This window comes from Sinocyclocheilus rhinocerous, unplaced genomic scaffold, assembly GCF_001515625.1.
Source record: "Sinocyclocheilus rhinocerous isolate Xijiao unplaced genomic scaffold, SAMN03320098_v1.1 scaffold2647, whole genome shotgun sequence".
In the NCBI taxonomy this organism is placed as follows: Eukaryota; Metazoa; Chordata; class Actinopteri; order Cypriniformes; family Cyprinidae; genus Sinocyclocheilus; species Sinocyclocheilus rhinocerous.
The window spans coordinates 102,029-129,138 of NW_015639108.1; the positions used below are offsets into that span (position 1 = coordinate 102,029).

General features: G+C 41.6%; 1 protein-coding gene and 2 pseudogenes across 1 annotated transcript in view; 2 read left to right on the forward strand and 1 right to left on the reverse strand.

Annotated features, from left to right (window-relative positions):
- LOC107751014 (dysbindin-like) overlaps positions 1 to 2,946 on the forward strand; it is a 3,998-nt gene extending 1,052 nt beyond the window's left edge. Inside the window, exons 3-4 of the mRNA XM_016566588.1 lie at positions 1,475 to 1,689; positions 2,914 to 2,946. Coding sequence (XP_016422074.1) covers positions 1,475 to 1,689; positions 2,914 to 2,946 — 248 coding nt within the window. The remainder of the gene's footprint in view (positions 1 to 1,474; positions 1,690 to 2,913) is intronic.
- A 931-nt stretch (positions 2,947 to 3,877) lies between these two features.
- Positions 3,878 to 6,154, reverse strand: LOC107751015 (uncharacterized; annotated as a pseudogene).
- Positions 6,155 to 10,689: 4,535 nt separating this feature from the next.
- On the forward strand, positions 10,690 to 25,667 carry LOC107751016 (cadherin-like protein 26; annotated as a pseudogene).
- The last annotated feature ends 1,443 nt before the right edge of the window (positions 25,668 to 27,110 follow it).

A 27,110-nucleotide genomic window follows, 5' to 3' on the forward strand; every position in this document is an offset into this window, starting at 1 on the left:
AAAAAAAAAGATATTTAGGCAAAATAAGAAAAATTTACACATCTTCATTCTGTTCAAAAGTGTACACCCCTGGCTCTTAATGCATCGTTTTTCCTTCTGGAGCATCAGTGAGCGTTTGAACTTTTTGTAATAGTTGCTTAAAAAAGAAGAAGAAAAAAAACCCCCGCTGTGGATCATCCAGGTAACGACACAGTATTAAGAATCAAGCGTTTGTAAACTTTTGAGTGGGCTCATTTTTATAAATTCAGCTATTATTTTCTCTTGTGGACTATATGTAATGTAATATTATGTAAAATATATGTCTTTTATGTGAAATATCTTATTCAGGTCAATACTAAATAAATAAAAAATAACATGCATTTTGTATGATCCCTCTTATTTAAATAATTAACATTTACTCCTGAATTTAACTGTCAGTGGGGTGAGACAGTTGCGGTGGCAGTGCTCGCTCCAGCAAGTCACCTCACATGAGGTCCCATCTGATCTCTGGAGAATGGAGAACTAGCCAGGGGTGTCCCAGGATGATATCCACGGTGGGTCCCTCCAGTACCAGAATTGTCATAAAGCAAGGCCAGACACAACGGGTAAGTGAAAGACAGGATGATTTATTGATATAAGAGGTAGAGGAATGGAACGGGTTAGGTTAAGGCAGGTGAGTGTCAACAGAGTGAATGGGTTGAAGTTCCAGGGTTCTTATTTGAGTCCTGAGGGTGAGTATCTTATGCCGGTTTCGTAGTAGATCGTGGAACAGATTCCAAGGAGTCGTTGGAGGATCGCGGGAGAATCTGAAGGTAAGTCTTTCTAGGAGAATATCGTATAGAGAGTCCAGAGCAGTCCATAGGAGTGAACGGTAGACCGGACAGTGAGTGACTGTGATGTGTGTGTATTTGTAGTGTGGCTTGATTGGTGACAGCAGGTGCGGGGGATCAGAACTCAGGTGACTGTGATCGGGTGATTATCCTGGCTGGTAACTGCAGTGACTGTGATGAATCCCTGACAGGCGCTGCCATTGAGATGAACTGGAACTGATTGACACAGGTTTCTTTAGAATCGGCTGTGAGGTGGGGTTTTGTGCTTAACTGGTTTGGAGAAAAAAAAAATCAAGGCAGTAATTTAAACACTGTTAGTGTGAAAAGAGCTTAAGGCTTTCACAAATACAGGTGTGATTTCTCAGGAAACCTATTTCAGTAACGTTTGTCAGGTAGTATGAACATTTTCTATGTGGTCTTGCGTAAAAAATAGCTTAGAGCACTTTAACACTGTTGTTAAAGACAAGAAGACTTTCTAGTAAAAACCCTTTTATTGTTAAACATTTTCCAGGGAAGTGTCATAAGACACAGTCACTCGTTATATGTTGAAGCCGTGTGGTTCAGATCTAAGCATCACCAGCCAGTCATTAAGTCTTCTACACTGAGAAATGTCTTGTATATAAAATGGCTTAGCGAACAATCGTTTCCAATTGAATGAAATAAAACGTCTTCTCCAGCTCTTGGCCACACTGACATAGAAGAGGATGGACTGCGGAGAAGTGACGTGTCCTTGAGAATTGCTGACCCTTGTGAGATCAAATCCCGTATGTTGTCCACTTCCTCCAACTCCACCTGTGACAGTCAGGCCTCCAATGAGGATGGATCGAACACTCCTATCGTTCAATCAGATGATGAAGACGTGCATGAAGATTCACTTCACGTTAATATTGTATTACTCATTTGTTCCAGTGTAGTTATTGATTAATAAGAATAGTCACAAAAGAATAAATCACAAAATTTTTCATTGTGACTCTAATGTGTAAAGTTCTTGAAATGCACTACATTTTTGCAACATGCTGCTACAGTAGTGCTCAGACATTTGCAGAATCTGTGGAATTCACTTAACAAACTCCAAACATTACCACATGATTGTAAACTCACCTCAGACTGCACATTTAGGCCTGTAAAAATGACAGGCAAAGCAAGTGTACTTGTGAAAAGTGAGTACGTTCCTGAACTGCAGTCTGTTAATGTGATTGCTCTTGGCTGCCACGAACAAAATGACAGTAATGTAGTGACAGGAATGTAGTGCGGTGTCATTCAAGTAAATGTTATTCAAAGACAAACAAAAAAAAAATGCTAAAAATGTGTCTGAGCTGCCAAAATGGTATTTTGACATTTTATAGTTGATTATATAAAGGGTTGGGCTTACTTTTGAGAGGATTTTTGCATCTTATAAAACATTAAAATTGTGGTATATCAATAGAGTACATAAATATCAATGAGTATATTAGATATCAACTTGTCTTTTGAAAATCATATTTTCCCATGTTACAAAAACAGCATTCTTCCATCTTAGAAACATTTCCAAGTTACGAAACATGTTAACTGTTTCTGATGCAGAAAAGCTAGTTCATGCATTCTTGACCTCTAGACTGGACTATTGTAATGCACTGCTAGGTGGTTGTTCTGCATCTTCAATAAACAAGCTACAGGTAGTCCAAAATGCAGCAGCTAGAGTCCTTACCAGGTCAAGAAAATATGATCATATTACCCCAATTTTACAGTCTCAGCACTGGCTACCTATTAAGTTCCGTATCAGTTACAAAATATTATTACTTGCCTATAAGGCCCTTAATGGGTTAGCTCCAGCGTACCTAACTAGTCTTCTACCACACTACAATCCATCACGCTCCCTAAGGTCACAAAACTCTGGACTTTTGGTAGTACCTAGGATAGCAAAGTCCACTAAAGGAGGTAGAGCTTTTTCGCAATTGGCTCCCAAACTCTGGAATAGCCTTCCTGATAACGTTCGGGGTTCAGACACACTCTCTCTGTTTAAATCTAGATTAAAGACACATCTCTTTGGCCAAGCATTCAAATAATGCATATCATAATCTTGTACTGCAGTTATATCTGATCAAATGCACATTATTATTCCTAGGTTGTGTCATCAGATGGTTACCAACGATCCTGAAGTGTTTCGACCCTTAACCATCACACTCTCCTGTTGGCGGGTCAGCAGTGGTGGCCAGCCACTACTTACTCCCTCCTGGCTGCCAGCTCAACTCCTTCCTCCTGCTCCAAATCCAACATGAGGCTCTCTCTGCTGCCTCCCCCAGTCTTCACACTGCCTTCTTTCTCTCAGCCCCCCTCAGTCCAACGTCTATCATCAGCTTCCAGGCTGACTGGGCTGGGAAGCCCCTGCATCCTACCTCGACTGGGTACAACCATGTCTGCCAGCCTTTGTCCCTGCAGTCCTGCACCAGGTTTTCATAGCATTTAGTCAGTACTTTGTCATGGTGCCATCTGTATCTGCCCTGGGCAAGCGCGGTCTTACATCCTGACAAGATGTGTGCCCTTGTTCCCTTTTGCCCGCAGAGCTTGCATATTGGGTCGTTCCTCATCAACCATCTGTGTAGATTCACAGGGGTTGGAAGGGTGTCATAGACGGCCCTAAGCAAGAAGGAGATCCGATATGGCTCGAGCCTCCAAAGGTCAGCCCATGTCACCTTCCTCTTGGGGAGATCCCACCTTGTCCAGGCTCCCTGGGATCCTAGCCCCACAACCTTTGCCTTCCTCCGCTCTTACTCTAGGCCCTTTACTTCAGCCTGGACCATGGCTCTCCTCTCCACAGGATTGGCTTTCCCCCACTCTTGGAAGTGGGTCATTCCCAGGCCTTGCCTTCCCGTGCATGGTGCTCCGATGATGTCTTTGAGCTTTAAGTTTCCTTCTGCTAGGGCCAGAGATGCTGAGTCCTCCCACTTTCTTCCTAACCTGGTTTTTATACCAGCTTCTCTGACCTTGCTCTCTCTTGAGTCCTGGAAGGTCATGGCCACCCTGCACTTTGCTACTTGGAACTCCTCAACCAGGGAAGAGAGGGGTAGTTGTAATTGCCCTGATCTGATTTACAGCCCAACTGATGTGAAGCCTGGAGGGATTCCCAGCCACCTTCTGAGGTGTGAGTTGATCTTATGTTCCACTCCTTCCACTGCTGTAAGTGGGACCTCATACGCTGTCATCAGCCACATCAGTCTGGGGAGCAGGCCATGTTGATAAAACCATGCTTTAAACTTCCCTGGGAGTCCTGATTTATCAATTTTCTTCAGCCAACCCTCTGCTTGCTTCTCAGTGCTGCGGACATTGTTGTGGTCCCTTAATGACTCATCGTACCACTTTCCCAGATACTTGATGGGATTGTCCTTGATGGAAGGGATGATCTCGCCTTGTATGACCAGATTGTACTTGAAGGAGACGTTACCCTTCCTGATGACCAAGCTCCTTGATTTTCTTGGCTTAAAAGTCATTCTGGCCCATTTTGCCGCCTCATGAAGCTTTGTTAGAACCCACCTAGCCTGTACATGGGATGATGTTGTGATTGTAAGGGCATCCATATAACCCCTGATAGCTGGTTGCCGGATCCCTGAGTCCATGATTGGGCCTCTGGTTTCCTTTTCTCCTGCTTTGATGATGAGGTTCATGCCCATGATGAACAGGGTGGGGGAGACTGTACATCCTGTGACAATCCCTCTCTCGAGGTGCTGCCACTGTGTGATGTAGTCCTTCGTTTTAAAACGGAGCTTGATTCCATCCAGGTAGCTGCTGATCATAATCTTGAGGTGATCTGGGATGTGGTAGTACTTCAGAGCTGTCCTGATTAGATCGTGGAGGATAGACCCATAGGCATTAGCCAAGTCCAGCCAGATAACTGTCAGGTCACCTTTCTTCGCCCTGGCCTCATGTATCATCTGGCTTAGGACTCCTGTGTGTTCCAGGCATCCCGCAAATCCTGCGATCCCACACTATTGGATTGAGGTGTTAACATATCCATTCTCGATAATGTACGTGGACATCCTCTTTGCCAGCACTGAGAAGAAGATTTTGCATTCAGCCCTGAGTAGGGAGATGGTCCTAAATTGGCTTATGCTCGCTGAGGCTTCCTCTTTGGGGACAAAGCATCCTTCTGCCTTCTGCCAGCTTGGTGGAATGGTGCCTTTCTTCCAGATCCTCTGGAGCAGCTTCCACAACCGCCGGAGAAGCTGTGGGCACTTCTTGTACACCCTATAGGGTATACTGCTGGGACCTGGAGCTGAAGCCGCTCGTGCCTTTTTAACCACTTCCTGGATTTCCTTCCAGGTTGGTTCATTGATGTTGAGCATAATGGTGGGGGGCTCTGCCATATCAATTTCTGGATTTTCATCTAGGGGAAGATGGCAGTTTGGGTCACTATGCGTCTCCTTGAGAAATGCCTCCACCTCCTCTTTAGGGCTATTCAGACTCCCAGATTTAGCTTCTCCTAGTAGAGACCTGGTGAAGTTGTAGGGATCCTTTATGAACTGGGCCCTCCGCCTCTCCTTCTCTTTGCTCCGTTTCCTCATCCTTTCCGCCCTTCTTAGTCTCCTAAGGCGCTCCCGAAGCCAGCTTGTGAGTTCCTTTACCCCTTCCTTTTCCTCCGTGCTGCTTGCTTTTTTACCTCTTGTTAAGGCTCTTGATTTATTTACTTAGGTTGTAAATTTCCCTCTCTCTTCTGTTCAGTTGCTTCCCTGCCTTGATATTGCCCTTCCTCTCTATCGTGCCAAATCGTTCCTTTGCTAGATTATACGTGATCTCCGTGAGGGTATTCACTTTCCGCTCAGCTGTGCCCGCTGACGTGATTCAAGGATTCTGTTCAAGTCCTCATCGAAGCTGGCCCACTCCTTGATATCCGACATCTTTGGCCACCTAATCCTCTCCTTCATGGGTTCAGGCTGTGGTATGGCGTATGTGGAAATGCTCCTTTGGGGTGTAGGTGACTGAGATGCTGAGAAATCTCCAGCGCTGTGGGGTGCCTCCTGGCTGGAGGTTTCCTGCGTCTCACCAGATTCTAGATCTGCGAGCTGCACCTGTGTCTCCTCCCTCCCACACTTAGTCTTGGCCTGGTGTATTTTGAGGCCCCTTAAGTTCTTGCAGATCTTAACGCAGGAGCACTTTACCTCTGGTTCCTTCCCAGTTATGGTGGCTTGAGTGAGCCTCCTGTGTGTCCTTGGTCCTGGCCTGGCCGTAACCTTTGAATCCGTCCTGTTGAGTCTCTCATTCTCCCCCCCTCTCGGGAGACTCTGGGGGTATTGCTCATGTGTGGCTTCTGTAGCTTGCTTGGTGCCCTCTTGCGAGTGCTGTGTATGGGGTTGCTGGCCCAATACACCCATGCCAGTCTTTCCTGGAGGTCATCTGTTTCTCCAGTGTCACCATTCTTTCTCGGTTGTCATCCAGACTTTGAGGTTGTGTCATCAGATTGTTACCGATATATCCAATATAATATATATCAATATACCAATATATCATATAATAATTGCTGTTAATAGTGTTCATCGTCTGTTTGTTTACGTCTTTAATTAATTTTTTCGTACATTTCTGCCATATGTACATTAGCTGACAGTCACCAATGATAAGCTACTACTAAATATTGTAGAAACTTAATTTGCTGTAAAGTTGCTTTGCAACGATTTGTATCGTGAAAAGCGCTAAAAATAGAAATAAATAGAAATAGAAATATAAGTAGAACCTTAAATGTGTGAGTTTAGGGCAATATACAACCCTTTTGTCCAAGCTACAAAATGTCATTTGCATCCATTTTTGGTTTCACAAATTGGGCCCTGAACAGGCTTGACATCAGTAAACACAGCATGCATGTTGACTTCAGAATACTTGGAATACAGTGCAAAAGTTGTATAGGCTTTTCATTGATGCTTTTTTTGGAGTTTGACAGGTACGGTCAGTATTTGGTGCTGTATTTATTTTTTATTTTTTTTTGTGAATTATTCTTATTGAAGTGAAATAAATGTGGTTTCCTCTCTAGATGGTAATGCAGATGTTTCAGGTGTGGTTGCAGTTATGTGTGACCTATGAACTGGTGATTGAATGACACCTGGTTGGGCTTGAGTGACTGCTTCTGCAGTTCATACACTACAATTTGGATTTGGATGTAATCTGAATCCATGTTGATGGCTAACAATGGATAAATGTACTACAAAAATCTCCAGTAAAAATATCTGAAATCCTTAAATAAAATTACTTTACTTTACTTTGTTTTTTTTTGTATTTGTTTTTACAGTAATTTATTCTTCTTAACTGTCAGGGTTCTGTCACTTTGGTCTAGTTTATTCATGGTTTTGTGACAGAACCCTGACACTTCCGCCATGTCTTGTTTCCGTGCGCTCTCTTGTCTGTGTGCCCTGTTTCCTTGTTTCATGTTGGAGCGTGGTGTTTGGATCCCGGCGCTCATGTCTTGTTCTAGTTTCGGTTTTATGTCGGGGTTCGGACACTCGCGCTCCATGTTCTGTCTTGCTGTGGAGCGTGCGGTCTCGAGATCACTCGGGTCGTACGCTCTTCTGTCCATGTGTGTTGTGTTCTGTTTAGCACGCGGTTCATTATCGGCCGCATGCTTTCATGTTATGTTTTGTCTCGTGCTGTGTAGCGCACTGCTTGTGTTTTCATGGGCTGTGTGCTTTCATGTTGTCATGTTTTGTGTGAACACACGCCTTAGGAGTTCTCATCAGCTGCGTGTTCGGGTCTTGTCTTGTACATGGCTGGTGATTTGTTTTGCTGGCCATGTGCTTGTGTTTTTGTTTTGTGTGAGCACATGGCTTTTCTTGTTTGTTTCTGCGTGCCATGTGCTCTCATGTCTATTGTCTAATCCCGCCTACCTTGTTACCTGATTATTGGTTTATTTTCTCCACTTGTCATCCCTTATTACCCTCCTTGGTTTTGCTCCCTATTTATTGTCCTTGTGTTTGCAGTCTTGTGCCAGTTCGTCGTCGAATGTTCTCGTGTCAACCCTGGTTGTGTCCTGCCCTGCCTTGTCCTGTCCTGTCCAGCCTTGCTAATGCCAGCCTGTTTTCCCCCCACGGGGTAGTTTTTGTTGTTGTTTTGTTTTATTTTATTATTAATAAAGAGCCCATTCTCCACACCATTGAGTCCTCACATCCCTACAACCCCAACCCTAACAGAACGAACTGGCCAATAGATGACTCCGCAGAAATATGGCCATCTTCCTATTCCCATCTCCCTGCCCTTCCACTCATCAGATGGCTGTTCAACGCTGGAGGCTCCTTTCTCTTCGGCAAGGGAAAGCCAGTGTGAAGGAGTTTGCTTACCAGTTCCTGTTTGCAGCGGAGGGCCTCACCATCAGTGACACAGAGCTCAAGGATATCTTTAGTGAGTCAGCCTTAGTGAGCCCGTCTGTGCCTGAGAGATGGGAATGCTGGGGATATTGTCTTTCTGGCAGTTTGTGGGCTATGTCTACCACCGTGCAGAAGAGGGTGGCCTTCCTCCACTTGGCCCTCCTCCCTTTCCCCTCACAGACTGCCTAGTTCCCAGTCCTCCAATGACCCGTCAATGGAGAAGGAGGAAGAACGGGTTCGCCTCTTCTGCCCCCATTCCCGAAGAGGAGGATGCTGCAGCGCCCCCAGAGGTGGCCGAAGTTGCTGTAGCGCCCCAAGAGATGGGCAAAGACAATGCAGTGCCCCCAGAGGTGGTACGCTCCATGCCACCCCCTCGCAAGTGCAGGAGATGGAGGGCTCTTGTCGCTTCCCCTAATCTGGTGTTTCTGGAAGACCTGACTCCAGTCGTCCAAAGTCCAGTGATTCCAGAGGACCCGACTCCGGTGGTTCCAGAGCCTCTAAGTGTGGTAGTCCCAGAGCTTCCTGTTATGGCCGTGAAGGCTGTCCCTGAACAGTCCACTTTTCCTGTCTGTCCTGTTGCGGTTGAAGAGGCTGCCCTCTCCTTGTAGGTTGCCACTGTTATGTGTGTCTGGGCCGCACACACTTCTCAGCTGGCTTCCACCAGTCCTGTTGATGCTCCAGAGGCCATTACAGAGCCCGCTCCTGGCCCGGAGGTTGTTTCAGAGCCACCCATTTTCCCAGTCACTCCTGCTATGGCCAAGAGGGCTGTCTTCACCTTCTATGTATTGGCCATGCTGCGTGACTGGAAGAGGCACACGTCTTCTTCTGACCACAGACCAGTCTGCCAGCCAAAATCTGCTGCTGACACGGAGGCAGTCCCAGTGCAGTACGTTTTCCCAGTCATGACCACAGAGGCCGTCCCAGAGTCTGCTCCAGCCCCGAGGCCTCCAGAGTTAATTTCTAAGCTCTGGAACGACTTCAAAAGGACTCTTGTCCCCTTCCTGAAGGCTGGCCAGACCCACGCCCACTACATTGGCAAAGACTCCCTTGGGGCTGTCACCTTAATGGCATTCCCCTTCCTCACCCTGATTCCAGTCCTGTCAGAGTCTGATCTGTCCATCCCGCTCAAGCATTCTGTTCTACCAGTCCTGCCCTTACCATTTGCCAGGTTTCCTGTTTGGCCGGAGCCTCCCTGGTCCGTCCCTCCGGCTCCGCCCTGGTGTCCTGCCAGGACTCTTGAACTGTCTAAGCCTCCCTGGCTCAACCCTCCCACCCCTCCCTGGTCCCTTCTAATGATTTTCTGGGCTGTCCTGCTGGCATTGGCTAGACTCCCCTCCCTCCCCTCTTTGTCTCCGTGTTTTGATTTTTCTGTCTTGTGTTGTCATGTTTGTGCTGGTCTGTTGTGTCATATTCCTGTCTTGTTTTTGGTGTTCCTCTTTAGGGACACCAGAGTGATCTCGAGCCGTTCACTTCTGTCCGCGTTTGTTGTGTTCTGTTTAGCATGTGGTTCATTATAGGCCGCATGCTTTCATGTTATGTTTTGTCTCATGCTGTGTAGCGCACAGCTTGTATTTTCACGGGCTGTGTGCTTTCATGTTTTGTGTGAACACACGGCTTATGAGTTCTCATCAGCTGTGAGTTCGGGTCTTGTCTTGCACATGGCTGGTGATTTGTTTTGCTGGCCAAGTGCTTGTGTTTTTGTTTTGTGTGAGCACATGGCTTTTCTTGTTTGTTTCTGTGTGCCATGTGCTCTCATGTCTATTGTCTAACCCCGCCTACCTTGTTACCTGATTATTGGTTTATTTTCCCCACCTGTCATCCCTTATTACCCTCCTTGGTTTTGCTCCCTATTTATTGTCCTTGTGTTTGCAATCTTGTGCCAGTTTGTCGTCGAATGTTCTCGTGTCAACCCTGGTTGTGTCCTGCCTTGCCTTGTCCTGTCCTGTCCTGTCCTGTCCAGCCTTGCAAATGCCAGCCTGTTTTTTCGCCACGGGGTAGTGTTTGTTGTTTTGTTTTATTTTATTATTAATAAAGAGCCCATTCTCTGCACCATTGAGTCCTCGCATCCCTACATCCCCAACCCTGACATTAACCTGCCGTCATTTTTGACTTTTGACAACATTTTGTGAGATGAAATAAAAATAAATTTTTATTTTAAGGTATATCTTCTGAAAATTTTATTTTACACAATCGTAAGTCTTATATAAGTTTAAAAAAAAATTATAATGTAATAATGTTTAGATATTTCTACTGGAAAACAACCGATTAAAAATACAGTTTTTTTTTTTTTGTGGTATAACTCTCCTTTTATCTCTCTCTCTCCCCCTATAGAAACATGTGTAATCACTCTCTCTCTCTCTATAATGTCTTCATGTGTACATTGCATACTGGTACTATATAACTAATACTGCCCCAGGGTGTAGTTACCTGTGTTTCTGCACTACACAGGTATGATTGTGTTCTCAGTCCAAGGCAGAAGCAGGTCTGAGTTTGAGAGTTCATGAGATTCCAGTGTTAATGTTTTCTACCTCATATTATGAACTGAAATTATTACGGCTACAATGAAGTTCATCTACTTGGTTCTTACGGTAAGTACAGTTTGTACTGTTGTCACAGTTATTCAATAGGTTAATTCAAGATTCAGTGAAATCTTAAATCAAAATGTCTTTTTATTTTGTTGCTTGTTTGGTGTAAGTTACTTTTTACATTGTTTTGCAAAGGAAAGTAATAGTAAAAATGCGCTATTGTTACCTTGAAGTAATTTCTACCTTAACAGTACCCAATTCAGTCATATTGGATATTTTTGGACATTTAAAAAATAAATACAATTAAAATCTAACTAAATTTAATTAAAACCATTGATTCATTGTCAATTTCTCTGTAATTGTTTTGATATTGTGATTGTTGGGACCTCTATCTTAATCAGTAATCTGTGCAGTAAAGATATAATTAATAGAATAATATAATTATTATTAATAATAGAAGAATGCTCTAATTATTGTTATTAGACATTTAATGGAAGTCTGTGCTTTTATATGTGTATTCCTGTAACATGAGTGCCCATAGAGTTCTTTTTCTGGGGGTCAGTTGAGAAAAACCGTAACAAGGAGAGTCTAGTATATAGCCTTTCCCAAACCAGTTTCACAACTTTGAATTCGGTAAACATACAGTGCAAGTTCAAAAAGTAGGCAAAAAAAAAGTGTCCTTTGACCATGCTTTTATGACAGAAATAGCTAAAAATGATCTGAATGTTAATGATTGAATGGCATTTTCAATGGTAAAACAAAGCTGTTGCGTCATGTTCACATCATTTAGGTGATGTGATTTTGAAAAATTTCTTTTAGGTATAGGTTTTTTCTGCTCTTAATTTATGTAAAATGTTTAAATAACACGCACTGTTTCTGTTAAAAGGGAACTATCTGTCTGTGCAGCACAGAGCCTCTCAGACGCCATAAAAGATCCTGGATTATAGACTCGTTTGACATTGTGGAGGAACACCCGGGGCCTTTCCCTTATGATCTGGGCCAGGTAAATATAATTTCTCTAAAATAATGTTCTGCATATTGGTATTAAATAAAAGCAAATTGATTGGGGTGGTATCAGGGCCGTAGCTGGGGTTTGCGGGGCCCCGGTGCAAGTTGTACCTGTGGGCCCTATTTGAAATTGTGTAAATAGCACAAATATATAAATTGGGGCTGGTAATTTAACGCATTAATTAACTAGCCGTGGTCACTTTAAGAGACAATGCATCCAATATAATGATACACATCTGATTTCTTTCTCAACATTTGACTTTACACTTAAGACATAATCAACAGTTTTTCGAGGATACTCGCCAAGACGGGTATTTCTAAATAATTTTGCATGTATTTGTCCATTCAAGCGCAAGAAGAGGCAAAACTGAAGTCGGTGTTCAAGGGCTGTGAGACGCCCTGTCACGCCTTCTCTCTGTGCGCACGGGTGCTGAATTAAGCTTTTCGCATCTTTTTGTGCTTGCATGTTTAAACTGTGAAGGTGTATTTGTTCGTTCAAGCGCAAGAAGACTCAATTCGGTGTTTGCACGCTGTCTGAGACACGGCTCTCTGTGTGCGCACCGACCACAATGCGTGAGTACTCAGTTGAGTTCTTTCGCGTCTTGTGGATGAGTGATTTAAAATCTCTTGAATGCTTAATTTGGCAAGGACACACAGCAGTGGTCCGTCAACTGTCCTGAACGTCTTTTATGCTGGCGTCGGGCACTTGGTTGAATTCTTCGGCTTCTTCTTCTGAATTCTTCTTCTATAAAACATTTCTGTTTCATGTAAAAAAAATGTTTTAATTAAATTTAAATTAAATAAAAATTAAATAAATTAAATATTTTGAACTTTTCATTCATAAAAGAATTTAAAAAAAGATCATGTGACACTGAAGCCTGAAATAATGATGAAAAATCAGCTCTTAAATTAAATTGATTGCATTTTAAATTAAATGTAATTAAAATGTATTAAAATTTTTATTATAATTTAATTAATGTTGTATTTTTAAATATATTAAAATAGAAACTTTAAAAATGTATATTGTAATATTTCACAATATTACTGTTTTTATTGTATTTTTGATCAAATAATGCAGGACAGTATGCTTGAAATTTATTATGAAAAACTACATGAAATTCCTTGCTTAAAAAGTATCAGTTAAATGGCAAACTAGTAAGTAGTTATCCTTACTGCAACAAGGTGACAATGTTATACAATTGCCTTCGAGAACATTTCTTCCCCCAAATTCTAGATTAAACTGGACCGTAGCTATTTAGTGGAGTTCATGCTAAAAGGTAAAGGTGTGGATGAAGACCCAATGGGTGTCCTGTCAATCGATCCAAAAACAGGATTCATTAAAGTCCACCGGAAAGTCGACTATGAGCAGTACAGCGTTCTGATGGTAAGTGGAATCAGATTTTTCATTAGATGGTAATATGAAGGGCATAAGTTTGAAATTAACTTCATCATCCCTTCAAAGCTGACTTTTCAAGCAAGAAATAAGTCCAACTTGGCCATAGATACACAACTAGGCATGGAGGTCAACATTCTGGACATCAACGACAACCCGCCGGTATTCCAGAGGAAGGTTTATGATGTCACTATAAAAGAAGCAGCAAAACAAGGTCAGTATCAATGCCGAACTGCAGCATTTTCATCAGCTATAATCATGTGCATCTAACATTGCACCTTTGGACTATAAGTTGAATTTTGTTGCATCATAAATATACACAATAAAAATATATTGTTGTTTATTTTTGTTGCATAATTTAACATAATTAAACTTGATCGGAAATGACAATCAATGAGACAACTGTAATGTTGTAAATTTCACACAATGATTATTGAAATATATTTATTTAACTCCATATCATCATACCTGTATAAATAATGTAAATGTTATTGTTGATTTAAATATTTTAAGATTGAAATTCTAGATCCGAGACAAGTGTATTCATTAAAGTCATCTGAAAATTAGTATGATTAAAATATGAAAAAAATATGAAATTATAATTATAAGAATTACACTAATAGTTGAAGGAACACAATAGTTGAAGGAACACAAATATATTTTGCTTTTATGAATAAGCTTTTATGTATAAGGTCTTAAAATATGAATTAGTAAATACTATGGCTGTGGCTTCACTGAGATTTTAAAGGCATAAGTTTATTTTGTGCTCATTCATTTTCATACTCACATTTATTTCATTGCAAATCCTTATTACTTACTTTCTTCTGTGGACATTTTTTTTTTTTAAGTACTGGTTGCTTTTTTCCATACAATTACAAAAAAATGGAGATTTCAAAATTGAAACAAAAGTTAAAAAATGAGCACCATGAAAGTAATGTTAAGGTTGTCTATATGACTTGTTTTATATATTTTAAGATTTTTGGTGCCATATCAAGCTTTGTGTGACAAAAATATATACATTATTATTATTATTATTATTATTCATTGAAAATCTTCATATCCCTAAGATAAGTAAGAGTGTCTGATTTATGAAGTAATTTTTCAAGTCAGATATTTTCAATTAATTGCTGAATACGAAAAACATTGAGTGATTCAGACTGCTTCCATTCTCAAGTTCAAATGACTATTTTAATGATTCAGTCAGAGCAGTTAACAGCTTATAAATGTATATTTGTACATTTGATGGATGCTTTTAATATTATATGACTTACAGTTAATGATTTTTTGAACTGTATTCAAAGTAAACATTTAATCAATTTTCACTAATTTCATTAACTAATAATCAAATTAACCTTAGCTTTGCATGTACTATTGTCACGATCAAGGAATTTTAGTTTGTTGTTTTTCCTCTTGTTTTCCTGTTTTGACCTAGTTTTCCCTCGTGTCTGATTAGTTAATTCTGTTCACATGTGTCTAGTTTATAATCTTAATTTGCCTGTGTATTTAAGTTCCTGTCTGTTTGTCGGATCTCGTCTATGTTTTCACGTGTGCTAAGCTTTCCTCTTGTGGATTTACCGTCTGTGTGGAATATTAAAGATAATTTTACCTTCATCATCTTTGTGAGTGTTTTGAGTGCACCTGAGCACCTGCACTTTTGAGTTTGCAGCAGGTCTGCCAGTCTCCATCTGCGTTGTGGCTAGAAGATCCCTTGTCTCCGCCTCCAGCCTCCGAGTCCCAGACTCCGCCTCGGCTCATCGACCCAGCGGCTCCACCTTGGCTCCTAGCTTCCTCCTCTCCGCCGTGGCCCATCAGTCCACCAGCTCCGCCGGGCTCCCTCGTCCCTCCGGCTCTGCCTTGGTCAGTCGTCGACCCGCCATCACCTCAGGACTCCACTCCTCCGGCTGCTCCTCGTCGATCCATCCCACCAGCTCCATTGGGCTCCTCCCTCCAGCTCCACCTTGGTCCTCTGTTGCTCCGGCTCCACCGCGGCCTTCCAGATCCCCGCATGCGCCTCGGTCGCCTGTGCCATCTGCTTCGCCTTGGCCCTCCGGATCCTCCCCGTCGCCCGGGCTTGTCGGCTCTCCGTCTCCGCCCCCGGGCTCCTCTCCCACCTGCTCCACCACTGTCGGGTGGCCCCCTGGAGTCGTCAGCCATTCCTCCACCATGGCTCCTCCCTCCATCGGCTCCACCATGGGCCGTCATGTTGGCTGCGGTCTGGGTCCCGCCTGGCTCCTCCTGCTCCAAGTCCCTCCTGTCTCCATCCTGGCTCCTCCCTCTGTCTGATCCGCCATGGTTCCTCCTGATTCCTCCATGGCTCCTCCCTCCGTCATCGCCACCCTATTCATCCGCCTGCCTTCCTGCCCTTCCCCATCCCCTGTTACCATCCCAACTCCGCCCCTTTGTCCTCCTCCTAAGTCCTCTCCGTCCCTCCTTTGTTGTTTTTGTTACAGCGCGAAGTCGTGCCTGGCCGGAGGGGGAGTACTGTCACGATCATGGACTTTTAGTTTGTTGTCTTTCCTCTTGTTTTCCTGTTTTGACCTAGTTTTCCCTCGTGTCTGATTAGTTCATTCTGTTCACCTGTGTCTAGTTTATTATCTTAATTTGCCTGTGTATTTAAGTTCCTGTCTGTTTGTCGGATCTCGTCTATGTTTTCAAGTGTGCCAATCCTTCCTCTTGTGGATTTACCTTCTGTGTGGATAATTAAAGATAATCTTACCTTTATCATCTTTGTGAGTGTTTTGAGTGCACCTGAGTGTGACAACTATATGTTTGAGGAAGTGCTTTTGCATCATTTTTGAAGCATAATCAGTCCCTATTCAATGTAATTGTATGAAAAAGAGTGACTAGTACAGTATTTAGATTTTCTCATTTTGTTTTCCACAGGTGAAAAAGTCATCGATTTGGAACAACATGAGGATGAGCAAATAATATATTTTTATTTCATGATAACTATTCCTTAAAGGAATTAACTAACGTTTTGATATTGTCTTTTTGAAGGTGGTTTTATTGTAGGTGTATTAGCAATTGATAAGGACGCACCAGGAACTCCGAATTCCACCATTGACTACAAAATTACTTCTGTCACTCCAACGAAAAATGTGGAATTCTACATGCAAGAAAGTGATGCAATATCTTTTAAAGGATGCTTTGATTATGAGGTAAAAAGCCCAATGAAGGCATAATTCGCAAGTACAGAAATGATTAGTCAATGCATATATTTATAATTTGTTGTTACTTGCACAGTGTATAACATACTGAATGGCCTATAGCATATATGCATGCCTGTGTCATGCTAGGATTGGGATATTGCAGTAACAAGACATGAGCCATCATGTTTGTGCCTGACAGATCAACAGGCATCACAGTCCAGTTTCAGTGAAACGTGAAAACATGTCTTTAAAGTATCTTGACATTTGCCAGGTGATTTAATGTTAGCGTGTACATTTTTTTGAGTATGTGTGACGAGTCTAACCAGTTCTCTTTTCTGGTGGCTAATAAATACACTATAACAGTTGAAGCAAAAGACCGTGGAGTTGTAAAGCTGTCAAGCACAGCGACCATAATTGTCAACCTTCAGGATGGCAACAACCATCTACCGGTTATCACAGGGCAAACGGTTAGTGTAAAAGGGGTTAGTTCACTCCCCTCCAAAAACAATAATTGTCATTTACTCACCCTCATGTTGTTCCAAACCTGTATGAGTTTCTTTCTTTTGTTGAACACAAAAGATCATATTTCGAAGAATATTGGTAACCAAACAGTTGTTGGTAGCCATTGACTTCAATAGTATTTTTTTTTCTCCATACTATGGAAGTCAATGGCTACCAGCAACTCTTTGTTTACCAACACTCTTCCAAATATCTTCTTTCGTGTTCAAAAAAAAGAAAGAAACTCATACAGGTTTGGAACAACATGAGGGTGAGTAAAGACAGATTTTTCATTTTTGGGTTAATTATTTTTACATTTTCCCACTCATCCAGGGTTCAGCTAATGTATTGGAAGGGACAAATGGTACTTCACCTCTCAAAATACATACAGCTGATGCTGACACGCGTCTCACTGCTGCATGGAGGGTCAGATACTCCATACAAGGGGATAAAGGTGGCCACTTCTCCATCTACACTGATCCAGACACCAATGATGGAATCCTCACAGTGGTTAAGGTTTGTTTACGCACTCTAGGCAATTCTGTAAATGTCATGCTATGTTCACGTCTCATTATAGAGAAAAAATAAATTCAGGGATATTGAGTCATTTATAGGTCATTAGTAGAATAAGATGTGGCAAGATGCCCAACAGTTGCCCCATTGGTCATCTTACTCTCCCCGCCTTATTTTTCTCTTGACCACAGATTGCACAAAAAAAAGTTCAAACATTTCAGTCACGACAACTCTCGGGATAGATTGTTAAATCTTTATTTTTAGGTTTGGTCTTGGTTATTGGTAACCAAACAGTTGTTGGTAGCCATTGACTTCAATAGTATTTTTTTTCTCCATACTATGGAAGTCAATGGCTACCAGCAACTCTTTGTTTACCAACACTCTTCCAAATATCTTCTTTCGTGTTCAAAAAAAAGAAAGAAACTCATACAGGTTTGGAACAACATGAGGGTGAGTAAAGACAGATTTTTCATTTTTGGGTTAATTATTTTTACATTTTCCCACTCATCCAGGGTTCAGCTAATGTATTGGAAGGGACAAATGGTACTTCACCTCTCAAAATACATACAGCTGATGCTGACACGCGTCTCACTGCTGCATGGAGGGTCAGATACTCCATACAAGGGGATAAAGGTGGCCACTTCTCCATCTACACTGATCCAGACACCAATGATGGAATCCTCACAGTGGTTAAGGTTTGTTTACGCACTCTAGGCAATTCTGTAAATGTCATGCTATGTTCACGTCTCATTATAGAGAAAAAATAAATTCAGGGATATTGAGTCATTTATAGGTCATTAGTAGAATAAGATGTGGCAAGATGCCCAACAGTTGCCCCATTGGTCATCTTACTCTCCCCGCCTTATTTTTCTCTTGACCACAGATTGCACAAAAAAAAGTTCAAACATTTCAGTCACGACAACTCTCGGGATAGATTGTTAAATCTTTATTTTTAGGTTTGGTCTTGGTGGACTAGATCTGCTATGCTGCTACAGAGCAAGTAGAATTGCTTTTGCTAAATGCTCAGATCATAAAATTGAAATGAAACATGCTGCTGCTGCTGTTAGAGAAATGAAGATCCCCCATTGCAGATCTAGGCAGGTCGTGCTGGGGAAGAGGGGGCTAAGATGAGGATACAAATAGCACGCAGACACAGCGTTCATTGAATACGTCCTGCTTATACAAGTAAACAATAATGAGTATGTGAATCTGATTGGCTGGGAACATTAAATTGAATGAACCAATTAGAACTGGGACCTGAGCAGCATGTTGGTACTAGTGTTGTTCAAGTTCAAGTTCATTTTATTTGTAGAGCACATATACAACAGCCACCAGGCTGACCAAAGTGCTTTCCAGAAGAGTAACAATTTTACCACATACACAGAGAACAAACCGGACAAAACTTTAAAACCGCACGTTTAAAAATGACCATATCACAGTAGTCAATACACTAAGGAAAACAAATAAGTTTTTAGCAAAGACTTCAAGGATTTGTGACAGATTGAATAATTGAAAACAACACCTTAGGTTTAAGAATGATTAGTTTCAATTAAATTAGAAAAGTATGCAGCTTTCGCAGACTTAGCTGCAGTCTGATATTATTATGTTTACATTTAATACTTACTGTAATTCATGGGGTTATTATTCAGTAATTTACGCAAGTTAGATGTACATTTCAGATGTCTTTGCTATTAATTAAAATCTACAGACTAATTGGGTGAAATCATTCAGTTTGAAGTGTTACTATTATGACATATGTTCAGTAAAAATGCCTGTAAGTCATGGAATAAATTTACCTGGTATACTGATATTGTGTGTATAATGTTTTTTTTTTATGCAATTCTTTGCCAGCCCTTAGACTTTGAAGAAAAAGCAGAACAAAAACTCACCATCTTTGTAGAGAATGAAGAGTCTTATTTCTCTTGTGAGGTTAAAGAGAGATCTGCAGATGGGCTCTGGACAATCATCACAAATCCACCAAAACCATCCTCTAGGGATATTACCATTACTGTGGAAGATGCCAATGACCCTCTGTTCTTCCTAGATCCAGTAAGAAAAATAATTTTGGAAGAAAATGGTGTTGTTGGAGCTTTTGTGGACAAAGTGACAGCAGTCGATCCTGACACTGGACGTCGCCACAAACTTGAGTACGTGTTCAATCATCAGAATCATTTGGCTCCAAGAACTTTCTGGACAATGAAGCCGTAGTTAAAATGTGCCCTGTAGTTGCATTCTATTAAAAAAAAAAAAACATTTGGCATTTATTTAAAGGAAATACAGTACAAACAGTTTTCAAGCAAAATATTTCATAAAGGGAAGTTTGTTCCCTGGTTTTAGATGATACAACAATAGATATATTGATGTCAATGTAATGAACTAACCTGTGGTTACTCTATTAGGGGCCACTGTTTGACAGCTGAAGTTAATTCCTCTTTTAAATATCTAACCTTGAATCCAATTGCTTAAAAGTTACTGAAAAATCATATGCTTGATATTTTGTATCTAATATAATATAACCAGGATACAATGCTTAGAACTGCAGTAATGACACACACAAGACTTAGCAATGAATGCCAAAATGAACCAGGCTTAAATAGGGTGACCAGACAGGGTTAAGGAGACAAAAGTGCAAACAATGAGTGCTGATGAGTCCGGGCAAAGGATTATGGGAAATTAAGTCCAAAGACTGAGTGACAGAGGAATGTGGTGGTTATCCGATCGTGACAGAGCCAGTATATTTGTTAATAATAAATAATTTATTTCTTCCCCCCATCAGGTATTCTATCGAACAGGATCCTGCAAGCTGGTTCAGAGTAGACAAAACAACTGGGGAAATCTTTGTAAAAGAAACTTTGGACAGAGAGTCAAGTCATGTGACCAATGGGACTTATACAGTCACTGTCCTTGTGACAGAGAAGGGTAATACAACATTTTATGCATTTGGCTTGCAAATAAACTGGTAACAACTACATTTATCCACCCTCCCGTGTTCCAAACTGCTTGCCTTATGTAGGGTCTCAGGGATGCTAGAGCCTATTCCAGCATCTTGAGCTATAGAAAGAGACAATACCTACATAGTTTGCTAAAGCTATCACCTCTATAGAAGTATTATTTTTTTCATTTTTATCATTTAATTGACTGATTTTTCACACCAGATGACCATCCTCCAATGACGAGCACTGCTACGATTCAGATCTACATTGAAGACAAAAACGACAATGTCCCCATTTTAAAGGAGAGTGTGATTTCTGTCTGTCAGTCTGATGAAGTGTCACGTGCAGAGATCACAGCCTCTGACCTCGATGGAGATCCGTACAGCGGCCCGTTCAGTTTTGAAATAGTAGGAGATCATAAGGAAGAATGGAGCTTTGACCTCAGTCATGGTAAATAATAGTTAAAATAAAGTGTTTTATAAAATGCTTTATATAGAACCTTATATAGTCTTTGCAACATTAGATTAGCCTTTTACTAAACTCTGATGCAAAACAGTCATCAATCACCTTTCATCTTTTTTGCTTTGTCTTTTAGGTAGCACAGTGCATTTGGTGAAGGATAAAAGTGTTCATACCAGTCTGTACACACTGATTGTGAAAATCTCTGATAAACAGGGCAGGTTTGTCCTCCAGAACCTCTCTGTTGCTGTGTGTGATTGTGTGGTTTCACCAAACTGTCTGACGCAGCGTAACACAGCAAAATATGGGAAGTGGCATGATAGGAATTACCATCCTTTCCGCGCTGATGATTTTGGGTGAGCACAGGATTCTAATTAAGTCCAAAGACTGAGTGACAGAGGAATGTGGTGGTTATCCGATCGTGACAGAGCCAGTATATTTGTTAATAATAAATAATTTATTTCTTCCCCCCATCAGGTATTCTATCGAACAGGATCCTGCAAGCTGGTTCAGAGTAGACAAAACAACTGGGGAAATCTTTGTAAAAGAAACTTTGGACAGAGAGTCAAGTCATGTGACCAATGGGACTTATACAGTCACTGTCCTTGTGACAGAGAAGGGTAATACAACATTTTATGCATTTGGCTTGCAAATAAACTGGTAACAACTACATTTATCCACCCTCCCGTGTTCCAAACTGCTTGCCTTATGTAGGGTCTCAGGGATGCTAGAGCCTATTCCAGCATCTTGAGCTATAGAAAGAGACAATACCTACATAGTTTGCTAAAGCTATCACCTCTATAGAAGTATTATTTTTTTCATTTTTATCATTTAATTGACTGATTTTTCACACCAGATGACCATCCTCCAATGACGAGCACTGCTACGATTCAGATCTACATTGAAGACAAAAACGACAATGTCCCCATTTTAAAGGAGAGTGTGATTTCTGTCTGTCAGTCTGATGAAGTGTCACGTGCAGAGATCACAGCCTCTGACCTCGATGGAGATCCGTACAGCGGCCCGTTCAGTTTTGAAATAGTAGGAGATCATAAGGAAGAATGGAGCTTTGACCTCAGTCATGGTAAATAATAGTTAAAATAAAGTGTTTTATAAAATGCTTTATATAGAACCTTATATAGTCTTTGCAACATTAGATTAGCCTTTTACTAAACTCTGATGCAAAACAGTCATCAATCACCTTTCATCTTTTTTGCTTTGTCTTTTAGGTAGCACAGTGCATTTGGTGAAGGATAAAAGTGTTCATACCAGTCTGTACACACTGATTGTGAAAATCTCTGATAAACAGGGCAGGTTTGTCCTCCAGAACCTCTCTGTTGCTGTGTGTGATTGTGTGGTTTCACCAAACTGTCTGACGCAGCGTAACACAGCAAAATATGGGAAGTGGCATGATAGGAATTACCATCCTTTCCGCGCTGATGATTTTGGGTGAGCACAGGATTCTGTTAAATTCCCTATAAAATGATTTGATTAAGACATTTCCTATCCTTTGTTGTCCTACTATTATTGGGGCAGGAGGACAGTTAAATAACATATGTATTTTTTGAAATATTTAATACATTTCACAAATTAAGTTATTTTGATGTGAAATTAAGTAGTTCCCTTTCAGCTGGTCACTCTCGACGTCACGTCGGTGACCGACGAATTGGGATCTCGCTTAGAGAGACCAATCCACTTTGAGTGTAAACTAAATGAGCCAATGCACATTGGCATGTGATGATTGCATCCAGCTGCCGCTGATCACAGCATGAGCATAAAAAGGCAGCCGGTGCAACCCATACCAGCTTTTCGCTTCGGAGCCGAACGATCACATCGTTTTGCTTGTGTTACAGGTGGCCATCTCCCCTGTGCGCTTCAGCATGCTGAAAGAGCTTTTTTTTCCCTAAAAGAGCATTTACGGGTGCGTCTTTTTAAAGATGACGTTGCGTCTGGTAAACTCGACTTTGCGTCTGGCAAACTCGATGTTGTGTCTTGCTACAGACAACGTGTCACCCGTGCGTTTCTGGATGTGGTTGTTACCTGGTGTTGGATGATGGTCACTATCTCTGCCTCACATGTCTGGGCATTAAGCACGCTGAGGTGGCCTTCGTGGATGAGTCATGTTCTCACTGCAGGAAGATGACCATCTCGGAGTTGCGGGCCAAGCTCTGTTACCTCAAAAGGGGCGGAGCTCCGTTGCCTCTGCCTCAATCTAGTTCTCATCATGGCGGCAGTCAGGCGGGGACTACTTCAGGCAGTAGCATGGGTGGTCTGAGGGTAACTGTCATGGCAACTCTCCAGGGAATCAATCCTCGGGGAACCATCACTCCTCTTGCACTCCGCAACCAGTTGAGCTGCCAAAGGAACGTGTTGGGCCCTCTACAAGGAGCGTACCAGCAGTATCCTTCGGTGCTCCTCCCGACGATCGGATGTCGATCGCTGCATCGGAGGGTGAGCCGGACCTTTCTGGAGAGGAAGATTCGACTGCGCTGCTGCCCTCTGGGACTGTAGCAATGCCTGAATCGGGTCCGGAAATGATGGCTATGCTTTCCTGGGCTGCCGTGAGGGTAGGACTCGAGTGAAAATCTCCACCGTGTCCAGAGCCCTCAAGGTTGGATGATGGTTCTTCGGGGTGGCTGGTTCTCAGCACCCCGCCCTGGTAGAGCATGAGGAGGGGGCTTACCAGGTCGTGGAAGGCACCTTTTTCCGATGAAAAACGACCTGCTAGCTCCTTCTCCCTCACCACTCTCGACATTGGTGCAGCTAGGGGGTATACGGGGGTCTTCCTGGTGGAGCGGTCGGTTGCGATGCAGTTGTGTCCTCATTCTGCCTGTAGCAAATTAGCTCAAAAGGGAAATGTATATAAATAATTACAGTTAATTATGATTAATTACAATTATTTATATCAGCTGCCAGTAGTAACTGTAGCAGAATTTTATTGCCCTCAACTAATCTGTTCATCCAGCGAACATTCAGTGTAAGTTCATATCAACTCTAGGAAAGGATATTTCCATGGCCACAGAAAATACTTTCATACAGTATTAATGCATTAGAGCATGTAGTAAGGATCAAAATCGTGAAGGGACATTAATTTGCAATGCAGAATCAGAAACTCATGTAATTTGTGCACAAGAGTTTTATTAACTAAACACTAACACAAACTAGTCAACACAACACACTAACACAAACTTTACCCTCTTGGGCATGGAGTTCACCAGAGCTTCACAGGTTGCCACTGGAGTCCTCTTCCACTCCTCCATGACGACATCACGGAGCTGGTGGATGTTAGAGACCTTGCGCTCCTCTACCTTCCGTTTGATGATGCCCATGCTTGGCCAATTCCTTTACCTTTACCCTCAGCTTCTTTAGCAAGGCAGTGGTCATCTTGGAGGTGTACTAAAATAAGCACTCCCAAATAATTTTTTACTCTCATTTTTAAAGTCCTATGCAAAGCATGTTAGAAACTATATATTCTTTTTAAAATATAGGGTTATATAGGTGTATATACTGCATATATATTTTCTGCAGTGTGTTCTGCCCAACAGCAAACTGGAGTCGAGCAAAAATACTATTTAAACAACATTTTGTTTACATTTTAAAATCTTGTTTCTTTTAATTTATTCTTTTGGGAGTGTTGTTTGCTTTTTTTAATCCAAACTGAATGAAACAAGTTTACACCTGAAATCATGATTTTTCATTAGGATTATACACAAATGTATGTGCACTAAATTCTAATATGTTGTTTTTAAGAAGTAAAAGCATCTTGAATCTGAAAGCTGCTTTTCTTTTTAGCATGTCTGTTGCTGTCTCTTACTTGCTCTTGTGGGACTGTGAAGTCTCTGGTGCAGGTAGACGATGCCTTAGAAGATACCCTTCTGCCTTTTAACAGAGAAACCTGGCACTGATTGTGTGGTAATACCTTACATTAAGATTTCTTATGAAAAGCTAAATGGCACTTTCACAGTGAAGTCTAATACAAAGATAACAAATGACTGTTCTACTCTGTTATTTACATTCATTAAGGTCCCGACTATTCTACTGAAGAAAACATCTGAAAGTCACTCAAAGGACGCAACTCTGATCAATTATGGGGTTCAACAGACAGCTGACTTTCAGAGGGTAAACATTTCTATTTGTTGCATAATGAGGTCTTGGAAAAACTCTTATAGTTTAAGTAAAAGAAATTCTTATAGAGCCACTGTCATTCTTTACACTACAAAGCATTGTATTGTATTCATTTTATTGGCTGATTACAGGTATCTAGCAAAATTATAGCTGCTCAGAGTCTCCCAGTTCAAATCGATGAGTGCTGGTCTAGAAACAGATCACAGTGCTATTCCAGTGAGGTAATACAGCAGCTCAATAGTTCATTTATGAAATTGTCACAATCAAATATCATTTGAAATCAAAAGTGGAAGTTCAGAATTTACTGTACTGTCTTCTGTTCCAACAGACATGGATGTGGAAACAGTATCAGAGTGACAACCGCTACCAGGTAAATCTTTTATCATTTTCTGACATGTTTAAACTTGTTACTGTTCAGTGAAACTTGTGAAATCTTAAAATCAGTAATATACAGGTTTATTCTTACACCCTTAGGGTTCAACATTTAGCAGGAGGAGCTCACAAAGAAGACAGAGTACCTATTTCATCAGCCGCTCGACTTTACAAAGCTTGCTCTCTCAGGTACGTTCGCCTTCAATTTTCCACCCAGACATGCAACAGATAAATTCAACATTCGTTCATTCGTCCGTCTGTCCGTTCATCCATCCATCCATCCATCCATCCATCCATCCAACATAATTCTTTCTCAACTTTCAGAGGCTGCATTCAATACAGTGCCTAGAAAATGAGTTGCTTGATTACGGACCTCAGCTTTACGCCCTTGAGGACAACTCTGATAATTTTGTAGACCTGGATCCCATAGACTTGCCTTTGAATGAGTTTGATCCTGAGCAGCTCTCTGATCTTGGACCAGCATTTAAACATCTGGCTTCTATATGTAGCCCAGGGACAATGTCAAAACCAGGAAGGGATGAAGAATGGGACCAGATAGTCTAGTCTTCAGGAGGATGAAGATGTTTCACCTTCTTATTCAGGACCGACATTTTGAACAGAAGGCTAATTGTTGGGGAAAAAAAATCAGTGGAGAGATTTTTAAAAATGTCCTTCATAGATAAACTGCTCAGTTTGATTGGGATTAGAATAATCTTTTTGTTCATATGTTGCTGTTATGTCTTAAATAGGTTGGTATGATAGCTTAGTTTCTCTCCGAATTTCTGTGAAAAATGGCAGTTATTCAAACATGCAAACATTTACACACATTCGGTCAAACATTCGGTCAGAGAATGTTGAGAGCATATTTTTACAACCAAAATTTCTTATTTGGCCACTTATACAAATGGTCTCAAATCTTGCCATTTGTGAGTGAAATTCACCCTTTGAGTTTTATTTTGAGATATATAAAATGCACCTGCAAAGTGTAGACTTTTGATGACAGACACACATACCAGCTTGGTTAGTTTATTCAACAACTGCGCGCTCCCCCTTCAACCTGGGACTCGCTGATGTCACTTCCTTGGAAGTCCGTGACTTAAAGAAACATTCCACATAACTCTACATCCCCACTCTTTTAGTGGAAAACAAAGTAACAGTGCAAAAAACTAAATTAAATCAGACCAACAACATAACATATGAATAACAAAAAACAGGTGCAAAAAGGGGGAACACCTGACTGCACAATATCACCTAACAAGAATAACATGCATAAAGGAACAGAGACTTATAGCACATTTCAATCAGGTCATAACATAGTCTTTGTAACATTGGTTAGGACTCTTCCAGAACGAGTCACCACTGAACATTTGCCATCTGTGTCACTGTAACAGTCCATTTTAGGGGACTGTGGTTGCTGCATGGACCCCTCAGAATTGGGTGGTGTTGCCAGTGCCCCAGCATGAGTCACTACTGGGAGATCATCTTCAAAGTCAGCTGGAGGGGATTCTGAAACATGGAGGAGATGTCACCTGTTCCTGATATACTTGGCACCTTGTGATGTAACAACATAGCTATTTGGTTGCTCGGCAGGGGAATTCACTATTGCTAGTCTGTCAAAACCACGTGCTGTCTGCATCCTGACGGTTTGCCCTGTCTTGAGTGCAGGGAGCTGGTGAGCATTTCTGTCATAATAGTCTTTTCCCCTCATTCTCCGTTTTGTGATGGTTTCTTTCACGTCGGTGTGGACAACAGGCTGAAGCATTGCCTTGGTCACCGGGAGGAAGGTCCGTGTTTGCCTAGAGAAAAGGCATTGTGCAGGGGACGGTAAACCATCCCGGGGAAGATTGCGAACATGGAGAAGAGCAGCACGGATGTCAGTATGGTCACGGTAGCATTTTTCCAGAAGGTGCTTGGCAGATCTGACTGCACGCTCTGCCAGCCCATTGGATTGGGGATAGTGAGGGCTGCTGCGAACATGCTTAAAGTCCCATGTGTGTGCAAAATCTG